The sequence below is a fragment of the Pavona decussata genome, unplaced genomic scaffold, assembly GCF_977016875.1.
Source record: "Pavona decussata unplaced genomic scaffold, jaPavDecu1.1 SCAFFOLD_120, whole genome shotgun sequence".
Lineage (NCBI taxonomy): Eukaryota > Metazoa > Cnidaria > Anthozoa > Scleractinia > Agariciidae > Pavona > Pavona decussata.
The window spans coordinates 532,968-550,972 of NW_028145534.1; the positions used below are offsets into that span (position 1 = coordinate 532,968).

Sequence of the window (18,005 nt, forward strand, 5' to 3'; positions counted from 1 at the left end):
TACACTGTATATCGTTTGATTACTTTAAAATAATTGTTTTTCAAAATCAGTAAATTTAAATGCATTGGGTTATTCCAGAAAAAATCCACACCTCCCCGACGGATGGGATTCTGGAAATTCTCACCGGAGGGAGGGAAATCCAGGCGGGAGGGGGGGTTGAACTTAAGAAAGACTTCTGCAGGAGTCATTTCGACCGATAGTTCACGCGATTTGGACGTTTAGTTCCGTGACACTTCAGCGCTCTCAGACCCTGAAAATAATAGAAATATTTTGTTTCTTTTGTTTCTTTTTTTAGTTCCACGCGATAGAGTTTTTAATATTAGCAGAAGCTTTAGAAATTAAAAAAGAACATCTTCTAGACGTGATTGTGCGTATTTTATATTAAAAATAAATTAAATTTAAGCCTAATATTTTTTTCCGGAAATCCAGGCGGAAGGGGGGGTCTTTTGTTTTGGAAATCCAGACAGGAGGGGGGGCTTGTGCTTCAGGAAATCCAGGTGAGAGGGGGGGATTAAAAAACGACCCCATCCGTCGGGGGGGGGGGGTGTGGATTTTTTCTGGAATAACCCATTTTAAAATGAGCATGTATTGAAGGTGTTAGCTGGGACATAAAGCAGTTAGGATGTCAATGTTATCAAGCATTACATTGTGACCATTGTTTTCCAATAGAGTTGCTCGTGGCCAGGCTGATGTGTGTGTGCAGTGTCTTCTCCAAATAGCTATGAACAGCTCACCTCATCTGGACTGGGTTGTCGCTCATATTGGGTATGTACTGTATATATCATTGGTACAAGATGAAGATACCAGCCTTTTGAAATGAACCTGTTACTAAGTAAACTGAAAAATTGCAGGTCAATTTGTACTTTAAACTACAGTATTTGACCTCAGTTAGTATGTTCAAACACTTCTCACCACATAATTTGTGAGGGAGCAAGCTTTCAAATAGCAGCATTTACATGTAAATGACAAACAAAATCAATGTAGCTTATTGGTTTGACTTTAACCATCCTTTTTCTTGACAAATTAGTAGTGAATCATAATTTCTTAGGCTCAGTGTGACGAGCAACCATGTTTTAATGTTCTTGTTTGACCTGTATGGTGATAAAAGAGCCCAAAAGAAAATGGAGGATAAACTGCAATATGAATCAGCAAATCTGGATCACCTGTTGATTTTGTCACTTTCAAAACATACTGTACATGTAATAATTTAATTTTGATTCCTCTTTATCCTGCTCTGTTTGCAGGTCTCATTTTCATGAGGTTTTCATTCCCAAGTTGCTCTCCACAGCACTGAAGGAGTACACAGCAAGCTATTCCCTTGGGGGTGGGGGTGGTGATGCATCTGTCATGACCCCTACCATGGTACAAGTCCTTACTTACCTCTCCCTTCAGCATTCTCAGGAGATCAAGAGCAATCTACTGGCTTTATTTCATGTAAGTAAAGTTCATCTGTATCAACTGTATTAACCTACCTTGGCTGCCATGCAAGGTCATAGAGTCCTAAGGTGTGACGTTACAAATATTTGAATTTTTGAAATTATGGGATTTGTTAGTATATTTGGAAAGACCGTGATGAAAAATGCCCACTTGCCAAATATCAGCATCTTATGCAATTTGGGGGCAAGATATTAGCTCTGTTATGCCCCGATGACTCCAATCAAATCCTTCTAATTTTTGTCTCTTTCTGAAATATGCTAACAAATCCCATAATTTCATAAATAAATTTTATTTAATTTTTGTGACGTCATCACTTTAGGACTATTGTGTCATATTATAGAACAAGTGATAAGGGCTGTTTCACACCAGTGGCAGAATCATAAGTAGAGTCATAGTTGGAGGGGTAAGAAACCTTACGTTCCTAGGGAAAATTAAAAGCAAAGGCATAGTTGGTATCATAAGCTCAAAAAGAAATTGGATTTGGAAGGATCAGAAACACTGGACAATGCCAGGAATTGAAAATAATTTATCTGGAGTTTGCATTGGTTTAATATATAGCCAATCAGAGTGTGCCAAAAGCAATATCTGCTTGTTTGATAAATTATACACATATGCATGTACTAATACACGATATGGATCCAGTCTGTACATGCATGTCATATAACAGAGCTTATTTGGAGCAATTTGGATTTTGTAGCCAATCACTTAACAACTCTTTCAATGTCAATAAATTATTAATAATAAAAAATATATTTTTGTTTTGTGTGTTGCAAACTAATAATTATTTTGTGCTGTTGCTTCAAGGAAAGTATTTCAAGTTCTTCAAAGTCCACTCTTGAAGCAGAGGAGCAGTTGGCTACTCTTCCATTTCTTCTGCATGTTGCCACTTTATCACCCAATTTACTAAAGGGGACTATAAAAGAGTTCTTTGATTTCTGTAAGTGGAATCTGTTGGTTTTATGTTCCATTTTCCTTGTGCTGTTACTTTGTTACTAAAACTAACAAAAAAAGATCAGTGAAGCCCTTGTCACGAAAAGCAGTTTTCAGTGGGGTCCTTGTGGAGGCGCGGTGGTGCAATCGTTAACGCTGTTTTTTTTTATCGGAGGGTAGGTTGGTCTTTTCATTGATGTGTTGTTTTCTTAGACAAGAAATTTGCGCCACATTGTCTCTCTTCACCCAGGTATTATTTTTACATGTAAATGACTACTGCCACCATGCTACTGGGTATTAAACCTTGTGATGGATTAGCATCCCATCCAGGATGGGTGGGTGGGGGGAGGTAGCAATGCTCCTAGTTGCTTCATGCTGCAGAAACTGATCAGTTAAGCTTCAGCTGTGAGGGCCACTCTAATGCTCCCAGTGTGTCCTTACCTTTACCCTGTATAAATGGAAATTTTCTACATAAAAAAAATAAAAATTAACAAGAAAAACATTACCAGTAATAGTTAAAAGGTCGTACTAAAATGCTATATGAATCAGAAATAAAACATCGTTATACAGATTTTATATATGCCATATGATGTCCTGTCTTTTTAAAAGTTTATTTTAAGTTAAAGCAAATCTTGTAAAATTTTTTTTTATGTCTAAATGCAGTGACGCCAGAAGTTCTTGTTCAGTTGCTTGAGCAGTCAAAGAAAAGAGGAGAAAAGAAAATGAGGTAGAGTAGACTTTTTTTTTTTTCATAATGAACAAATACAGACATTATGCTTGGCAATTGTTCAAAAATCTAAATTGGGAATTTTCAGATCACTGGAAGAAAAGCACGGTAAACACTTTTCTCAGAGTAAAAGAACATAATATTTGTGTCTTGCTGTTTTGCTCCTTGTCATACAGCTTTGCACATTTTAGAAGTCATCTGGGAGTGGTGTGTCAAGTGGACAGGGAGGTGGGGTTAAAGTTTTAGCCTGGTTGGGGGGGGGGGGGTTCACGAGGGTATTGTATATGCATCTAGTGTTGTGCGCATGACTGAAAAACATGTGCTTGCCCACCATGGAGGACAGTTGAAATACATAGTTGTGTTCTGCCAAATGTTTTTGCTTATTGCTTTGTGTTATAATAGAGGGTACACTCGAAAAGTCCATAAAACTTTGCTCTTGATTTCATTCCACAGCTTGGTGTCTTCAGTTGTTGATGTCATCAAAAATACCGGTGAAGGAGCCCTTGAAATTTTCCAGTTTCTTCTTAAAAACTGTCAGGAATCAGAAGGTAGAGGTGACCATTAATTTTAGAACAACAAAATAAGGTTGAAGATTCTAATTAGCAAATAAAGGACCTTGTATTAGCCATCTCTTCCAGTGCAGAAATTTTGGTGGTCAATGTGCCTAAAATGATCAGGATTATGAGTAGGTTGTACAAGTCATGTACATGTACAATGTATATCAATCATTAATCTCATGTGGCATTAATTTACTCAATAAAGAAATATATACCGTCAACTCTCTCAAAGCGACCACTTCTCGTTAGCGACCACCTCCCGTAAGCGACCACTTCGTAAACAACCGTTTTGTTTCTCAGTTAAATACTGACTTTCAAGAGCTCTCTCGTAAGCGACCACCACTCAAATTTCTAAGAGACCGCGACCACTTTTTAGGCCAGAAATTTGACATATTCTTTTGTTTTCTGTTTCCGGTAAGCGACCACCCAACATATTCGCGTATGACCTGAGTAAATAATTACTCAGAAGTAACAAAAGTTCACTTTTTAATGACGCTACCCCGGGCAACTGACAGTTTACAGACAGAGAAGATTACTATAATTAGATCTGTAGGTAAATGGGAATTTGTTAGAGTGATCTGTTCCAAAATGTTACACAAAGTTTCGTCAGATGAATGAATAGATGTGAAAAAATCAAATAAATTAGTTTCTATTTGCCTAATTTTAGCTGCTAGGGTAATATTTTTTGGTAATTAATTTATCAGTCCAGCATTAGGCTTATTTTATTGATCTTTCCCGTAAGCGACCACCTCCCGTAAGCGACCACTTTGTCGTGCACCAAGGGTGGTCGCTTACGAGAGAGTTGACTGTATTATATTTTTTAATTGTACAGTTAGTAGCAATCATCTTTATCTGTTGTAGGTTGTGTAAATGTTGATACCACCCAAGCTGAAGTGCAGAAAACATTTGTTCTTACCATGGTGAGATTAGTTTAACTAAAAAATACTGATTATAGTGCAACATAATCTACAAGCATGTTACTGAGGGAGGTCATTTGGCAGCCTTGAAAAAAACAGTGATTTTATCAACTTTAAATGAAGTTTACTAAATCTTTGCCAAAAACAGAATTGTCATCTGGTTACTCTAGTAACTGCTATTGTCTCTCCCCATCTATTCCACTCCCTCACACCTGCACCTTACCTAAGATAATTTTATATTTTGTCATCAACGTTCATTTTTTCTTACCTTATGAGGGAATGAGCTGTTGTTGTATTAGCAGGTGGATCCAGATTTGTTGATGTTAGTAGTCATCACTTAAAAATAATTGAAGTGGACCACTAGTTTTTGGTTCTCATTCATGAAGTTTCGTTGTACATAAAAATTATAAAAGTTTGTCTCTGTGCTCCAACATAAAGTTGGTATAGTCCCTTTAAAAAGCACGGATCTCAAAGAGATGTTGTTCTTCAGGGATTGTTGTTAAACAGACTTCAAGAGATTGCCCTTCAAAGACATGGCCTCTTCTACAAAAACTCACCCATATCATCACAAGTTGACACAAGCCAGACTGAGAGTGATTTTCTCACAGCGATGACCTGTCACTCACAACATTTGTGCAAGGCTCTGCTGGCTTCTAATGGTAGCAAGTAAGAGATGCTTTAGTATTAATTAAAATTAATCAGTGCTAAAATTATTACACCCACGGCCAGTCTTGACTATTTTAAATACCTGCATGGAAAGAGGCCTTGGCTTTAACATTCCCCAGAGGAATAAATGTGGACAAACTTCACTCAGACATGTCAAATGAATTATTACATAAGATGCACCTGTAAAGATAGATGTACATGTATGGTAACTAAATCACATACATGTAAGAGTTGAGGAGTTAAATTCTAAAGAAACTGTGGTTCTGCATCAGTGAGGAGATTCAAGCACTGACGTCTAACTTGAGAGATTGGTTATACTTTTCTGTAGAGCTGAATTTTTATTTTAGAGGTTTTTTGGTTTTAGTGCCACAGAAATGACTGTATTATCCCATCATCATCATCATCATCATTATCATCATCATCATCATCATCATCATTATCATCATTATTATTATTATTATTATTATTATTATTATTATTATTATTATTATTATTATTATTATTATTATAAAAGCATTACAGACTTTAAAAAGCAGTATGCATTTTCTGTTGGAAGCACTGATGTTTAATGAAAACATTTCAATCCATTAGTCATTTACATTGTACGCCAATGCAGATCAACACATTTTGTGGATTCTGCTCATTCAAATTTAACAGTTTACAAACTTATAGGGCCTTCATCATCTTGCATCTCCTGTACCTGAATATTATGGTCTTATTGTTGCCTTTAACAGGGTCTCCAGCATTTTTCGATTGCTGGTTATAATAGCTATACACAGTGGACGAACCTCAGCTGCAGGGATTCTCTGTCAAGTCATGATGAATAGCAGAAATTCCAACACTGTAAGCTTTGAATATAAACTTGTACTTTATTAATAATAATTATCCATCCAATTTGGTGGAAATTGGAAAATAACCATTGAATTCAGAATACTGAATGTAGGGGTCAGTGCTGTTATTGAGTTGAAACTTTATGTTTAGGTGACTGCCATGAACTTTAATTGCACTGCAAACTAAACCTACATTGTATGAATTTATTATAAAAGGATCCTCATGCCCTGTGTTTTGTTAAAGTTAGTGTTCATTTGTTTGTTTGTTTTTGCTTACCTGAGGCTGAGATATAACCTGAACTTAGCAGTGACTAGACTGCCGGCAAGCAGACCCTTATTTTACGTGAAGCGCATCGTGCCTCCTCACAGGAGGCAAGCATGTAACAGTATGTTGTTTGCTTGAAGATCTTACAAGAAAAGAGTTCAAAATGTTATGAAAGCAGTAGTTAGACTTGTCCCATTTTTTATATTTATTCCTTTCAATTATCAAGATATTCTTACTCTAGATGAAAAGTTTGGCTGTCATAAAAATGTGAGCCAAAAGGATGTTGTATGGGCAATTAACAAAACAAATTGCCACCTCACCCCTAGGTGACCTTGACCCTTGTCGGTCACTCATTCAAGTCAACTCTACCTCACCCCAAGACTTCTCATCTGTTACTATTAACTCCTTGTCAATGCCATAATTTTAAAACAATTATTCCATGCTGGATATGAGATGATAGATAGCCAACGAGATGTGTAGTGCCAAGTTGACTATAATCATCCTATATCCAACAAGCACGAGTAGCATACATGTTTTGTTAAAAACAACCAAAAAATATTCCTAGATGTCCCTGATTTCATTTTGCAAGGAAGACCCTGGAAGATGGTGGCCACTAAGCCAATGAACACTCTGGAACTGCATTATCCAATGGTCCAGCGTTTAATAAGCTTTCATAATAATATTATTATACTATTGAGCTGTAAACTGTTGTCTTGTTTGTAGCTTGATCTTTTTGTCCAGCTGTACCATGAACTGGAGCTGTACTATACTCAGCTCTTGGATGATGTTGTAAAAACTTGTCTTTCAAGCGCCAAATCTCCTGCTGCATCCAGCTCGATTCAGGTACTTGAGTTTCATATTCTTCATAATGGGAAATTAACATCATCGACAATTGATGAGCTTGGGAACTGGTGCCAAGAAGGGAGGTTGAGCCAAAAGTGTAGAAGGGGCGACCACAATGGAGGTAACCATGGCAACCTTGTGAGCACCAACCACCTAGCACCGTCACACTGACAGTCAGTCAGTAGAATACTTACCGTGCCCATACATACCTCCGCGCGCAAAGATCAGCAACGTGGCTTGCCAAACACACAAAACATGAATCTTGATCAAGCCCCTGAAAGCCCCTGAAAGCCCCAAGGACCACCCCAAACATTGCATGTTCTAGGGGGAATCTACCGCTGACCAGTGCTGCAATGTCTCGAGGTCCGCTCTTAAATACCATGCACTCATCGTTAATACATAAACCAGTCTACATGTACTTTTGCCTGTTTTAGCCAAGTTCATTGTTCATTGTTCAATCGTTCTTTGTTTATGAAAAGTAATAATTGGGACCTGAATTTCCGTCAACCATCCAAACACTTTAATACATAAACGATACGTGTACATGTATATCATTTTATTTTATTTTTGTTTTTTTTGTTGTAACTGTTATAACAAATAGCCAATCACGATTTTAATTTCGCCTCTCATCATGAAAGACTGGTGATGAAACTTTGCCATCTTTAAAGTTGACAACAATGGTGCTCCAATTTATTTTCGAGGGGCTGCGACCGTTCACAATCCTTTGTTTTAACGTTCTCACTACAGCTGAATATCTTAGCAGGAACGTTTCTATTGGTCAGTTGCTCCAACACATTTCAAAATCTATTGTGGTTTGTGGACGATCAAGGCCAAAAATTCCAAACAATGCCAAAAATGTATAACAAAGAAGTTTGTCTGGCTTCATAATCATTGCCTTTATTAACTATGCTCTCATGACAAACAATCAACCATTACATCAATTTTGATTATTTCTGTTTTAGTTTTTGGGCTTGCTGAGGAATTTCCACCATCTTATGTTCGTTACGAAGGAGAGTGAACTTGTTTTCAGGTAACCAAATTTCAAGTAATAGTTTTTTTTGTTTAACATTTTATTTATTTAAGTTTCAGCAACTTAATTACAACTTATTTACTGCTTCATTGCTTAATTAATTACAACTTTCAAGTTAAATAAGTTTTGGAAAAAAAAAAGATACAAAAGAAGGAAAAGAGAAATTACAGGACATTGCTTAATTTACAATAAAATTCATTAAAGAAAAGGCTACAGTAATCCTGGAGTAATTGTATTGTTTTCTGTCAGGGTTATAACATTTGATGCACTGGTATTTTAAAATGCGTCGACTTTTGTTTTTTCTGATCGTTAAATGCAGATCAGTTTGTTGAACAGCTAAAAAAACCTCAACTGTTTCCCCGCTTGCAGTATTTCCCGGTTGAAAAGCTTCTAATAAATTATCACATACATGCTTACAATTGTGCAAAGAAATAGTATTGATCATGATCACTTTTGTTTGATTTCGCCGAGTTGAGAAGGTATTCGATTGCTAGTTTGAATCGTTTACCAGGCAAAAAAGTTTGAAATGTCGCATTTGCGCAGAAATTCAACGTCTCAATCGAGTGTCAAATTCAGTTTGTGTCAGACGTGCTACTGTAATCTTTTTACATTAATCTGACGCGAAACTGGTTCAAGCATCGTGTTTCAATACAGGCAGCCCGAGAAGACGTTTCGAGAAAGCAAGGAATCGATTATTTTTGATTTATGGTACTACGTTCCATTGTTGTACATTCTTGTTTTTCCCTTTTACCCTGTCAGAGCCTATATTTTTTCGTATAATGTTATTTGGTTTCACAGGACAGGACGGATGTACTACATTTGAAGTGATTTTCATTTTTCTTCAATATTTTGCAGGTCAAACGTTTCCTCGTCCCTTCAAAAGCATCACAGTGTATTTGTCAATTTATTGCTTCATCACAACCTGGAAGTTTCTTTAAAGTCTATAGAACTTCTTTTGTCCTTCAACAAAACTCTGCCAGAGAAAGTTTCCAACGTGATGAAATTATGCAGCAACTGTGTCGGATTCTTCTACAAGTTGCTTCATAAACTGGCAAACAACGATGGAAAAATATCAGGCAAGGAAAATTATCTTTTGTTCAACTTTCTGATAAATCGGAGTCGTAATACCCCTACTCAAACGTTATGTATGAAATCGCTAAATTTAACATGTATGTTTAAACAAATTGTTACTTTTTTTAGTTTCTGTATCACGATTTTTCCAGGCTCACAAGAAATCACGTAAACCTCATTCTTCTCCATTTCGGTTTCTTAAAATGTGTTTCTTGTATTTTTAGAGAATGGTATTAAAAAAGACTCAAATCAGTTTAGCATTCTTTTGTCATTTTAAGAAAACTTTATTAGCACTCGTCACACCCCTTCATCGGCCGATTCAATAAACTTTTTCTGTGTAGAACTTGTTTTTGTCATGTACTTTTATAGACAAGGGAGAATTTGAAATCTATACAAGTATAAAAATTTTATTGAAATGGCCACTGATTAAGTGTGTAATGATAAGAGTGCTCCCTTTCTTGTGTTCAACAGATACCGTCAAGTGCATCAAACTTTGTAGGAAATTGTTTCTTCTGCTTTCTAAAGATGACAGATGTAGAATGTATTTATTGAGACTGCTAGTGGAAGGGATTCTACAAAAGGTAAAAGATAGCACCAAGCGAAATATTTACGCAAGTTGATAAATAAAGTCCAGTTTACAACCTGAGATAGAACATCACTGTCAAGTGCAGTTTCTGACAGGCAATTATCAACAATTATAAACCTTTGAATTCAGTTTTGTACAAATATGTAGCGTTTTAGTGTTTTTGAGTTGCCGCGAAATAATTTTTTTAGTCGATTGTAGAACGTGAATGGCAGTATGTTTTTTGTTTTGTGGCTATGCTAGTCACTTGAAGATCGAAAAATGTTGACTGCTTAATGCTAGGCTCTGTCCAGCTTCACCTGAAGCAGTCGGATTGTTACGATGGGCTTTCTAAATGATTACCTTTATCATGAGATAAACAATAACACACTTAATTTTGGATTTATGATTTAATCTGTTTATCTACAGGAACATGTGCCATTATTTGGTGGGATTTCTCCAGGTAGGGTGAATACATTAATTTTTATTACTGAAGTCGATTGTCTTTTCCTACGTTATGATTTTAAAGCCGTTGATTTACCTTTTCAAACACAAGGTGGCGCATTTGACACTGTATGTGTCCAAAACACGCCACGAACTCTAAAAAAAAGGAACAATGCGAAGGGATAACATTTTATGACATGCGGTGACGTTAGTATAGTATCGAAAAAATCGATACAGAGTATCGATTTTTGTAAGTATCAAACGTTGATATCGAGTATTATTTTGTATCAATGGCGCGGCACAACCCTTACATCTCGAATGGTAGTTCCCAGTTCTCGACGGATGTGATACATACATGCTACGGTTGGTCTGATAACTTTAAGAAGCGATTTCCTGCAGTCATCGATTAAAATAGATTAGAGGAAAACCTGAGTAATCTAATGTGATTCTGAACTTGGAGTATACGGATGCAATCCTAAAGTGCAATTATTCACATGAAAGCTGTTGAACGGTTCTTTCCTGTGATATTGATGACAATTGTTTTTCGATATTGGGATTTTTTTTTTCTGTGTAGATTGAAGTCACTTCTATTGTGCTCGGTGAAAGAGTCAATACCTTTCATTATAATTACCGTAATGGTTCAAGGCCCTGGTTTTTCAAAGAGCAGATAACTTTATCCAGCAGGTAAGTCGCTGTCCAGCGTATAAAATGTATTGGTTGGAGCACATTTTATCGGCTGGATAGTGATTTATCCACTGGATAGAGTAATCTGCTCTTTGAACAACCAGGACCAGGTTTTAATTGTTGATGACTTTGTTTGAAGAGTTTATATGGGGATAAGCAGAGATTGAGAGTTCTAGCCGGTATATTATGGCTATCTTTAAGTTTGTTTTGTTATCTATTTGTGTATTTTTATTTTTTATTTATTTCTGTATTTTTGCAGCTGAACCAGATGATTTTGAAGGTGACCTAACAAAGATCAGAGTTTCATTATTGGAGCGCAACAGAAATCCTCACATCTCGTCTCACCTTCCTCTTACTCCGTCATCTGTGTTCTTCAGTGGAATTGTTGGTGATATTGAAAAAAACAACCGAGCAAAAAAGCTCGATAGAACTGAGGTAAATTTTGTACGCGTTATACTTGCTATACCGTAGAATGTCAGTTATGAGCGCTGGACTTATACTATCTGTGGGGTGGGGGCTTATAAAGCGGTAAAACATCTTTTCGAAATGAGCTGATCAGAAAGGAGTTGAGACTAATATTCACAAGTGTTTAAAAAGGGTAAAATGGTCCAATTGTTCAAAGTCTGATTAAGCTAATACTGGGTTAGTGTGAACTTTAATTCGAGTTTTAAAATTACTATAATCAATAACGATTTCCACAAAAGATTTTGTCTCTTAGTTTTGACGTAGACATATCTTTACAATAGTCCTGTTTCGAATTCACCAAGACCGCTGGAAAGTCTGACAACAGAAAAGTATTAAAAAAGCAAATACATGAAATACTAATCAACACTTTAAAAAAAGAAAATGCTTACCTTACACCTTCTTCAATTCTTGAAATAATGAAAAGCTTCTGAATATGTAACAATCCTTTAATTTCTATCAGCCAGCGAATCCCTTTTTTTCTTTGCGTTACTTGTTTGTTTACTACTTATTTAACGTTTATTTTAGTCAATTCAGTTATAAACACCAAATGTATTTGTATTCTGTTTAGTATAAACATACCTACCCGCCTCGACTAGCTTCAGCTATTTGCGGATAGGTATATAAGCACCTTGTAACCGTCTATTTTTAATAAAGTGTTGTTAATAAAGTGTTGTTGTTGTTGTTGTTCTTGCTGGATGAAAAGACAAAAGACGCATTTATACAAGTTTAGCCTCAACCTGAAGCAAAATATTCACAAATGTTAGCAGGAAAGTGCTGAATCCTAAAATAAAACAATACACAGAGTTTTGAAAAGTTCCCCTTCTCACTGGTATTTGTGAATATCTTACTTCGGTTTGAGCTAACCCTGTATAAATGCGTCTTTTGTCTTTTTATCCAGCGGTCTTGGTGAACTTTTAATCGTGGATTAGCGTTAATCAGCTTTCGATCCGAGACCTGTAATATCTTGCTGTGCATTTTTTATTTCAGCTCCAAGCCTGGCTTCAAACTAGCCAGTTATTCACGGATATGGTTTTCACCCTTTGCTGCATCTCTGACCAGGAAGATAATGACAATACAAATTTAATCCTCCATCATAAATACGTGGATTCTTTAGCTCTGTTGTTAATGGAGATTGTTTGCCCGGATGTTATTCCGATCACTTTTGATTGGCCGGATGATGACAGCCTCAAGTTCACTATTGAACGGTAAGGCGGCTGATAGCGATACCATAGTAATCGATACTGAAGCATGCCTTATGGTGAGTAGTCGATACCCGCGAGTACTGTAATTATCGGTTCTTTCGATTTTGTTCGATTCTTCATATTACCAACCAAAGCGACTTAACATTTTTCCGCGTCGTATGCGACCAAAAGAAATACATTTTTGTTCCAGTTTTGTTTTGTTCTCCCGTTAACATGATTCAGCGGGAGAACTTGTGTCTGATTAAACCCAAACGTCTTGGGTCAGTCATTTTTAAGTCTTGTCGCTTTTGCTTTACTATGCTTTGGAGACATGACGATCATGTGTTTGGACTTCCGATGGATTTTGATTCGGTCCAGATACCTGGATTCTGGACCGGGTTGCTTTCTTTGACAAGGGGTGCTTACCATTTACATGGAAGACCCGGACATTCCAGTTGAAAAATCAAATGGTACGCATCATTCCATTTGGAGTACTTCTGAAATTATGGGCTTCTGGTCAAAGTGATGCATTTTTATTATTCCTTTTGCGATTTACAGCTGATGTTCATACATTTTGCATGTTATCCATCTTCTGTTGAGACAAACTAAATTATTTCGTATTTATATCGAAAATTTCCATCCGGGTGGTTTGCGTAAATGGTAAGCACCCTAGAACTCTAGTTGCTCCACAGTATCAAGATGTATGAATGCATACCCATTTGTGATGGAATGGCATCCCATCCAGAGAGGAAAAGCAATATTCCAAGTTGCTTCACGTTACAAAAACCGGAACAACCATCATCCATGGGGCACCCTGTGCCGGACCTGAATACAACAAATCACTGAAACCCATTTTAAAAATGAGGATGACTGTATCAGTTTACCTAACTAAACGTACTTTTTTCCCTGCAGTGATTTACGTATAAAGAAAACATTTGATGATAATCCGATTCTGTGGGCTCTTATAAGCATTGTTGCCAGAGGTTAGTACGAAATGTTTACTACTCAAACAGTTGTTGATAAGTGAAAGATTCTCATCAGCGACTAACCCTAACCTCAAGGACCTAAGTACTTTAATTCTTTAGAGATTTTCTAACACGGTATCTCTTTCCTCCTTTAAATCTAGCCTAAAAAGATGTAGCAACTAGTAAATCTTTTAACGCCATTTTTAACCTTATTATTTTTTCAAATGTTGTTTCAACTGTAATTCTATCAACTGTCTCACAGTCTCTAAACCTTTTGTGTTACAGCACTTCAATGAGCGAGCCTTGTTCTATAAGCCCTGTGGTTTCTCCTAACGCTCTCGCTGTAATCTTTATTCTTCCGCACGCATTTTGTTTTTGTAACTTATGTGATGAAATAAATAAAAATGAAAATAAAAAACAACTCTACATTAGATTTTGTGAAGATTGAAAGAACGTTGCTCCCTGCAAAGTGCGAACGATGCGACCCGATGGGATTATGGGTGATCTAATTAGCATGCGCATATTTCGTGTTTTTTTCTCGTCCGCAAGAAAGATGCAAATTTTGCGCCTTAAAATCCACACGTGTCTTATTTTCTAGCAAAGACAGTGCAAGTAGGCTCATAGTTTAAACGTTTCCTTGAAAGCTGTTGGCTCATATCGTTCGTGTTGTTTTATACCTTTCACCTGACAGCGTTTCTTGTGTATTGTGTTCTTTAGGTGTGTCATCGCTGTCCAAGTGCAGCCCTCTCGTGTCCAGTTTGCTTGCGACTATCATGTCCAACTGGGAAGTGTACAGAGGTACATCAGTTGACCAATCATCACTTCATTTGAAAGTCACGTGTTTCATCACTGATATAATGACCAAGGTATGGGATTCTTTTGGTCGCCTGTTTCGTTGCTTCACAATTATTCACTGTCACTTTGTCTTGTAATCTTGACCGAATCACTTCTTGTGTCCACCATTTTGAATACTGACAGTGCGTCTTTGAATTTTTAAAACTGTAACGTAAAAATTCGTGCCAATCTAATGAATTTGATTGGCCAAATAGCTCATCAGTACTGTTCCGATAATATGAATGAAGCAACTAGGAAGTATTTTTGCCCCACCTTCCCTACCCAGCATGAAGAATCTCCCCGCTGCCTCCTCCCCCCCTTCCCCATCCCTAAATGGGAGAGACAGATGTTTCTTGTCTAAGGAAACAACATACCACCTCCCAACAAAATTCTTATAAGCTCAGTGGTACACGCCCTCACCTTCATGTTTTCTGTGAGCTCGGGTAAAGGTTTTTCACTTACCGGTACAGTGTAATCATAGCGTACGTAGTAAAGACTACACCAAAATTGTTGTTGACTTGGATTTGTTTGTTTGCTTAGGCGAGTTGGTTACCGCCTCCACTGAGCCGAGTTGGAGCCGTGTTTGGTGTTCTTCAGCCCAAAGAAATTTACGCCTTGCTTAGCACCATGTGGAAAGTGCTCAAGGTACTTTATTCCTAAAGCCTTCCGTTTCTCATAATTTATTTACCATTTTTTTTACACCTATTTTGAAATCACTGGTGATCGTTGCAATCTGATTGGCTCTCAACAGTGCGATTTATTCCCAAATTGCACCATTTTTTGCTCTAAATCGCATCCTTTCTTTAGCCCATCAAAATGGAAATGAAGTAACAAAAATGGAATATTAAAATTGACAATAAAACTGTGATTTCAAAATAGGTGTAATAGAGTGGTAATTGAACTTTGTGTCGTGCAATTTTGGTCTGAGATCATACTTGTGATTTCAGAATTTTTAAAATTTTTAAAAGGGTTATCCAGTGAGCAGCACTTCTGCGAACTACTTGTTTAGTAAAACGTTTTTATTTTCTCCTACGCGTTTCGTGTGACTAGCGCACACTTCATCAGGGAGTTTTACAAAACTAACAAGTATGCCTATATTTATACCTAGCACAAATAAAGGAATTTTAAAAATGATAAAAACACACCTACGGATATGCGTGGCAAAGCTACGTCCAGGAAATAGGCGGCAAGAATTTTAAATGCGTGACATATTTTGAGCGTTACATAACTAGTTGGGGTCCAGAGTTTTAGCTAAAACTCTGGACCCCAGACAGATTGACACATGCTCTTTTTTTCAGGAGTTTCCTCCGCCAAGTTCGGCCATGACACCAGAAGCCTCACGCCAAAGATGGCAACAAGGTAGAGGGTTAATGAAACTCTGTTGTATTAATAATAAAAAAAGGAATCGGACAGCAGAAGCAGGGAGGACCTTACATTAATCCCTCTAATAACTAATTTGCAATTTAAAAAACTATGCAACAAAATAGCGTAATCACAGTGTTAACTTTTAACACTAGGAACAAAACGTTTATGCGAAAACGTCTTGAAAGAGTTAAAACTCTTTGCATTCAGAGCTCAGGCTGTTCAAGCAATTTTTGTACTCATTTATATTAACGGATCATTAACATAACGATCGTTGTTTTCGGGTGGTCTCATAAAACTTATCATAGTTTATAAAACTTAAGGCAATGGTTATGAAGCCAGGCAAACTTCTTTGTTATATGTTTTTGTTACTATTTTTGGCTTACACCGTGCACAGACCACAATAGATTTTGAAATGTGTCAGAGCAACTGGCCAATAGAAACGTTCCTTTTAAGGTATTCACCTGTACTATGGACGTTAAAACAAAGGATTGTGCACGGTCGAGGCCCTTTCAACAGAAATTCCTGCAAAATTGTTGGCATGGCAAGGTTTCAAGACTATTCCTTAACAATATCGTCATAAAATCCAAAATGGGGCGCGCGGGTTTAAAGCGAAAAAAAAAGGCGGTATTCGTATAAGTTTGGTTTAAATACACGGAGGTTTCCTTTAAGGACCTAGGTACGCTTTCCGCCGGGGCTGTCTGTGGTGCTGCGTTGGTGAGGGGGGTAGAAACAAAAGTTTGGTTTTATCAACAGAGTTGATAAAGTAATTTGACCACCGTAAAGAGATTCGAGTGAATAAAACCAAATGTAAAAAGTAAAAGTAAAGGAAATTTAGTTATACACGGTTAGATTTAGAGCTAGAAGCTTGTGGGGCCGTATATATCAAACAAATATTTAAAACAGAACAGAAACTCTTTAAAAATCCCAACTGGCAGGGAGGCTTGCCAGTTGGCTATTTACAAAGCGTCGCCAAGGATTTGAAACAGGGAACTACCATGAAACAAATCCAGCTAGTCTTAAGATAGGGGACTCAAACCTGGGCATTTTCTTTTGGTTTTGTAAAAATAAAAGCAGTAACGCTTATGCGGAGGTATATGTATCTTCACAGGGGCTGCGTTCAAGACACAAAAAGAAGTAGTGAAGGCGATCTTCGTGAATAACATTGAAAAACTTGGTCATCATTATGCTCGAGTTTTTGATGAATCATGGTGAATTTGTTAACCCAGTTAGAAAGAAGTCACTGATGTGAATAAATGTACATTTGTCCTCATGTTATTGACTCTATATAACCAATACCACAGCGACTCAACTCTTAACTGACCAATCAGAGCTCGATTAATCTAATCATGGAATAACCCATCCTATACTTCCCTGCTAGCAGAGGCCTATTTTCCGTTGTATTCGCTGAACTGACGGGTTCGAGGAAGAGACCTCTGCCCTGGGCCGAAACGGACTTTGATTCAACCGCCATCCGAAATCGTGGATAACGCTTACAAAATGCATGCTCCCTGTATTGTTTGCTGACCGTGGCTTGAGCCCACTGTCTCTCGCACATTCGTTTACAGTTATTTCGCTGTCATTTAGTGAGCCCGCATAGTTCGGACCCTAGATAACCGTGGCGCATGCTCACACAGTGGGTCTCGACCCAAGGCAGTCTCTTTTCCTCGCACCCGTCAGTTCAGCGAATACAACGGAAAATAGGCCTCTGCCAACACTAGGCTATTTTTTCGCCGATCACGGCAAATTTGATCGCAAGCGATTTTCCCATCCGATTGATGCGGACACGTTTGGTGATTTTTTCGCTGATCGCGGCGCCTTGTCCCTGAGGGAACCTGAGCGCAACCTGATTGGTTGACTTTGCTGGAAATTCGCAGTGATTTCGGGAACGGGCACACTGGGCTAATGCCGGCGAATTTAATAGCCGATATCTGACATACCAGGTATCTAATATCGCATAGTGTGTCAACGGCTTTACCCGCCTTATTGAAATTCGGACTAAATGTGATGAAAAACTTGGATTTTCCTTGCCAAAACATCGGACTTAATTGCGATGAAAAACTGGATTTTCTTTGCCAAAATGTGGCCTTAAACAACTTTCGTAGCACTGGAAATCCTTTTATTTTCGGACGGACAAACATTTTGTTTGAACTTCGAAATAACGACAGCTAGCATTTTCGGGAAGCCAACAGCACCTCGGAAATTCGACGAATAAGGCTACTTTCTCTGAAACAT

The 18,005-nt window shown here is 37.5% G+C and overlaps 1 protein-coding gene across 2 annotated transcripts in view; it reads left to right on the forward strand.

Annotated features, from left to right (window-relative positions):
- Positions 1-17,043, forward strand: part of LOC146469688 (integrator complex subunit 5-like) — a 20,844-nt gene extending 3,801 nt beyond the window's left edge. Inside the window, exons 6-25 of one of the 2 annotated variants that reach the window (XM_085122997.1) lie at positions 670-765; positions 1,245-1,434; positions 2,242-2,374; positions 3,031-3,094; positions 3,548-3,648; positions 4,513-4,571; positions 5,059-5,234; positions 5,969-6,077; positions 7,053-7,172; positions 8,135-8,202; positions 9,058-9,278; positions 9,745-9,854; positions 10,265-10,298; positions 11,223-11,398; positions 12,416-12,633; positions 13,522-13,592; positions 14,292-14,440; positions 14,949-15,053; positions 15,707-15,767; positions 16,882-17,043. In XM_085122997.1, the coding sequence (XP_084979123.1) occupies positions 670-765; positions 1,245-1,434; positions 2,242-2,374; positions 3,031-3,094; positions 3,548-3,648; positions 4,513-4,571; positions 5,059-5,234; positions 5,969-6,077; positions 7,053-7,172; positions 8,135-8,202; positions 9,058-9,278; positions 9,745-9,854; positions 10,265-10,298; positions 11,223-11,398; positions 12,416-12,633; positions 13,522-13,592; positions 14,292-14,440; positions 14,949-15,053; positions 15,707-15,767; positions 16,882-16,985 (2,365 nt within the window). In that variant the 3' untranslated portion in view covers positions 16,986-17,043. The remainder of the gene's footprint in view (positions 1-669; positions 766-1,244; positions 1,435-2,241; positions 2,375-3,030; positions 3,095-3,547; positions 3,649-4,512; positions 4,572-5,058; positions 5,235-5,968; positions 6,078-7,052; positions 7,173-8,134; positions 8,203-9,057; positions 9,279-9,744; positions 9,855-10,264; positions 10,299-11,222; positions 11,399-12,415; positions 12,634-13,521; positions 13,593-14,291; positions 14,441-14,948; positions 15,054-15,706; positions 15,768-16,881) is intronic. The other variant, XM_085122998.1, reaches the window with a different exon arrangement.
- Positions 17,044-18,005: the final 962 nt, after the last annotated feature.